At 35.5% G+C, this 4,781-nt stretch overlaps 1 protein-coding gene across 2 annotated transcripts; it reads right to left on the reverse strand.

The window, feature by feature from the left end:
- Window positions 1-796: 796 nt before the first annotated feature.
- On the reverse strand, window positions 797-4,169 carry LOC104087838 (bifunctional protein FolD 1, mitochondrial). 2 transcript variants are annotated; one of them, XM_009592399.4, is made up of 5 exons: window positions 3,986-4,169; window positions 2,553-2,869; window positions 1,992-2,228; window positions 1,658-1,825; window positions 797-1,483 (listed from the first exon to the last, which is right to left on the reverse strand). In XM_009592399.4, exons 1-5 carry the CDS (start codon window positions 4,167-4,169, stop codon window positions 1,313-1,315), a joined length of 1,077 nt encoding a protein of 358 aa, XP_009590694.1. In that variant the 3' UTR covers window positions 797-1,312. The 2 variants fall into 2 exon arrangements, with proteins under 2 accessions (XP_009590694.1, XP_033509773.1); XM_033653882.2 differs by having other exon boundaries at window positions 1,658-1,841; window positions 1,915-2,228.
- Between the last annotated feature and the right edge of the window lie 612 nt (window positions 4,170-4,781).

Raw genomic sequence — 4,781 nt, forward strand, 5'->3', positions numbered from 1 at the left:
ATTAGAATCTCATTTTGACATCGGATAAAATCACGACTCAAAGTTATTGCAATTTTAGAGGATAAATATATACAACAAAAAACAAATATCAAAATCTCTATGTATTATTTGAAAAAAAAATCACTACTTCAACTTATACAACATAAACCTAAAGATGACAAAATCAAAGACCATTAATGAGAATTGTGAAATACGCTTTACTTCGATCTTCTCCTCATTATTTGACACTTCCTCTTAAACATTCTTCTTAAGATTCACACATGTATGGAATATCTTCATGCATTTACCTTAATAAAAAAACAAAGAATAGAAATTATACCATATATTAGTATAATTTTTCTTTTCCACTACAACCTTTGACATAGAGATAGCTCAAACCATTATAAGCAGAATATAAAGTTAGTATCAATCATATTTGTTCAAAACATAGAAGTCCTTATATAGGTACATATGGAGGAACATATAATAAATAGACATAAACTTACACATTAAATATTTAGAGGTTATGAATATAAAATGCATGAGAATTATTGAGATTATTAAAAATATAGGTTACGAAGATAAAGAGGTGTGAGTTATGAAGATAGAATTTTAAATATAAAATAAATGAATAAAATGATATAAAAAAAAACCCAAAAAAAGGAGAAAAAAGATAAATGTGTTTCTTCGGCGGTGCCACCTCACTTTTCTATTGCCCACTTATATATATATATATATATATATATATAGACAATAGTGCACCCTTTAAAAAAATTGAAGGAAAAAGTAGCAATATCTAGAAAACAAGGGAAGAAAATTGCAGAAAGCCTTTGTTTCCCATCAAATCCACCTCACAGTGTGCATGTTGCATCATTTCTAAATTTCCTTTTACATTTTCCAAAAGTTCTTTACTAAAAATATATGCTTGTGTACTTTTATAAGGTCAACCTTAAGGAGCAAAAAAGGAACCTTGAAGGAGCAAATCAGTATACACAAATATAGTTAGTCATACAAGAGAACTTTCTGCATTATGGAAACCAAACGTAGATATGTTAGCACTATTCGCTAGGCCTCCAATCTCATATTATATTGCACGTCATCCCACATACGTACTGAAGCTGCTACTTTCGTTCACTATTGCTGCTTCCTTGAAGTCGGAACTGAGAACTTCCTAATATGTCAGGATTGATTAAATAGCAGAGACTCGTCCACCAGATATAAGTCCAATAATGCAGAGGTTGTGCAAAACTCGGGCTAGTTTTCAATCATTTCTTCTCCACGTTTCTAATAGAGAGGAAGAAATGAGAGATTTTTGGAATTCCTCCACCTTAAATCAAGTAAGATGAAGTGCACGTTTGGCGGCTTCAAGGGTGTTCTGAAGAAGCATTGCAACTGTCATAGGACCTACACCTCCGGGCACAGGGGTTATTGCAGAAGCTATCTTGACTGCTTCGTCAAAGCAAACATCTCCAATCAAACGGTAACCATTTTCACTCTCAAGGTCCTACACCAGTTGAACATACAAATGACCTTATTGTTTCACATGTACATGAATTATTTAAATCAATTTCTTTTTTCGATAGAAAAGTTACAACTAATCCGACCTATCTTAGTTTCACTGTCATGCATTTACATGGACAAGATAAATGCAATACTAAGAAGGGTCTCCAGAAATTACCTCAATTGGGTTTATTCCAACGTCAAGAACAACTGCTCCAGGCTTTAACCAGCTACCGCGGACTAAATTAGGCACTCCAGCTGCTGCAACAAGTATATCAGCTTCACGGGTAATCATTTCTGGGTTCTCTGAATATGCATGCACAATACTTACTGTTGCATGGTGCCTCTGCAAACAATGTTCACTTTGTTTGTCATGGTGAGAAGAAAATGCATAGACTGGAATACAAAGAGATAACACATAAATGACCACCTTACTGTGGGACAGATATTTGTAAAAAGTTGGATTTATAAGAGTGCAACAAATTGACGGCTATGTGCGACAGATGTATCACCTGCAACAACAAAAAAGCAGGTAGTCCAACGATGTTGCTCCTCCCAATCACTACAGCTCTCTTGCCAGCTATTTCGACATCAGACCTGAGCAGTAACTCGATGCAGCCTTTCGGAGTGCACGGGATGAACAATGGCTCTCTACCCTGAATGGCTAAGTTCCCAATGTTTAGTGGATGAAATCCATCAACGTCTTTTTCTAAGCTTAGTACATTCAGAATCTTTCCCTCGTCAAAATGCTGTTCCAATAACTTTTGTTAGCGCCAGAAAATATATCACATACCTTTTTTTGTTTGGGGGGGCAGCATAATGACAAAACCATATACAGACAGTAATTAAAGGGATGAAATTAGTATCTCCCCTAGATTTCATATCTAACATTGTGAATTTCAACCATTTTTATTCAACTGCGTAAACATCTTTGGGGAGAAAATGAGGATAAATGAACAGATGCTCAAGTTTAAGAATCAACTATATTTATGGAAACTGATAGTTTCATGCTTTCTTATGCAGTGTCTTTCACATAACATGGATAAGTGTATACTACTTAGTTGAAGATTTACCTGTGGCAAAGGAAGCTGCACAAGAATACCATGAATTGATGCATCCTTGTTATAATTTGATAATGCATCACAGATCTCCTCTTCTGTACAGCTCTCAGGGAGTTCAGCAAGTGAAAACCTGAACCCAACCTCATGGCAAGCCATTATTTTTTTACGGACATAGGCAAGAGAGTCTTGCCTTTGCCCCACCAATACTACTGCCAAACCAGGAACCTTTCCTGTTGACTCCTTCATTCTGCTAACTTCGACGGCTATGCTTGCTCTAATTTGCTCGGCCTCAGAGATTCCATCAATTATTCTAGCAGTCGCATTGTCGGCTGTTGAAAGTAAATTAAACTAGAAGCAGAATATTTCTTTGTTTCTTTTTTGGTCCCATCGTACGAAACTTGAAAAACCATAAATGCAAAACATAGACAATGGCAGTGTAAGGATCATTAGAAAGCAAGATTCTACAATATTAAAGTTCTACGAACAGCCGTGGTTGTGTAGCATGAACAATTTTCACTCCCCAAAATATGACAAGTATTTACTTTGTGACGCTGCTAAAGGTGGGATTGGAAGCATCACGTCTAAAACGTTGGTTTGACATTATGATGTGAAGAGTGCTAAAGGAGTGATCCTAAGAATATAGTAGAGTTCTTTTACCCGAATGCTTCTTTGATATTTGGTTTTTTTATGATTTTTTCCCATCTGTTCAAGCCTTGGCGGACACGACAGAGTTACCTAGTATCTGTTGCTGGTGGGAGGTAGCAGGTATCTTGTGAAAATAGTTGAGTTGCGCGCAAACTGGCCCGGACACCATGATTATAAAAAAAGTACACCATTCATTCTTGATTCCCTCCATATTTTCTTTTCTTTCTTTATGTTTCATTTGCAAATTTTTAGGTTGGAGACAGAGTAATCTTCATCTTACATTTTTCTCTTTCTTTTGCACGTGCATTATTCCTTTCATAGTTGTCTTAGTAAATTTGTCCACTATTCTAATACAATACGATACAGTCAAACCAAACAATAAACATGTTATTAAACCAGAGTGAACGATACAATCTATCCAAACATTATATTCATAAACTAATACAGTACAATACGACAACAACAAAATAATCCCACAAGTGGGGTCATACAATGCACAACTAAGCATTATGAAACAAAGGATAACAACCATCCAATCAAGCTGTTAGGGTTCACAAAGGGGATACTTTTATGCCAAAAACTGGAGGAAAAAAACGAAGGTTGTTTAACCTCTGAAAAATTAACATGCAATACTCATTTCTCTACATATTCGAGGTCCCAATCAACTAAATACTCAAGCGTTGTAGCACAATCTTCAAATAACAATGACAGTCAGTGCCCAAAATGGGGGAAAACAGACAAAAAACGAGAGGAGAAAGAATCTAGAAATAACGAAATAGGGAAAAAGGTGAGTTGCTTACTGTATTTTGGGGAAGGAGGAGGAGAATCAGAATGGGTAAAATTGGAGGACCACTCATCGGGGAGGTCAAGTGAAACAAGAGGTGGAGATGACTTAGGAATTCTCGAACCATTTCGAATCTGAGTCGTACTAAGAGGTCTTGATAATAATGGAACCACTCTTCTAATCATTCTCATACCTACCATTTTCTTCTACTGGAGAGGAGAGAGTGAAGTTGGGGGAGAAAATTACCTATGGTTGTTTTAAGTTGGACTATTTTGGTTTTTAATGTATACCTGTGAACAGAAATAGTCCTTAATCTATGCAAAAAAATTGACAATTTTGGTCCGAAGCCCTAAAATTAATGGTTTCCCTAAAAAAATTCAGTTAAAATAAATCATTGTTTGTTAATACGATCCTAATGGAGTTTAAATAAGATCTAGTTGGTAATCTATTATGGTAGCACAACAAAAGAAAAAAACTTAGATTTAATTTAGGATCCTAATTAAGTTTCCATATCCAAGTGACGAAGCGAATGAGCTGAGTTAGTAGTGAAGAGGCCATTACTGTTCAATGACAACATATAGTGGAAGATGAACACTTTTAATGGTATGAATTAGGTTTGGAGGAAGATCAATAGAAATAGAGGAAAAGTTCCAAACACCTTTCTTTATTAGGCTACTAATCTTTAAATTAAGGTCATCTTTGTAGTAAGAGGTCTTTGTGTAGTGATGATATTTTGGGATCCATTTGGTACCTAAAGTTACTTCCCAAGAAACATCAAGGCTAAACTTTTTTTGTGTATTTAACTTGTATGT

This window comes from Nicotiana tomentosiformis, chromosome 11 (assembly GCF_000390325.3).
Source record: "Nicotiana tomentosiformis chromosome 11, ASM39032v3, whole genome shotgun sequence".
NCBI lineage: Eukaryota > Viridiplantae > Streptophyta > Magnoliopsida > Solanales > Solanaceae > Nicotiana > Nicotiana tomentosiformis.

Bases quoted from the DNA above. Each gene is read 5' to 3' on its own strand.
- LOC104087838 (XM_033653882.2), bottom strand. From the start codon at position 4,169: ATGGTAGGTATGAGAATGATTAGAAGAGTGGTTCCATTATTATCAAGA. The intron at 1,842-1,914 runs GTAAGGTGGTCA...TGACAAACAAAG, and splicing joins TTACAAATATCTGTCCCACA to TGAACATTGTTTGCAGAGGC. The intron at 1,484-1,657 runs GTAATTTCTGGA...CAACTGGTGTAG, and splicing joins TTGGAATAAACCCAATTGAG to GACCTTGAGAGTGAAAATGG.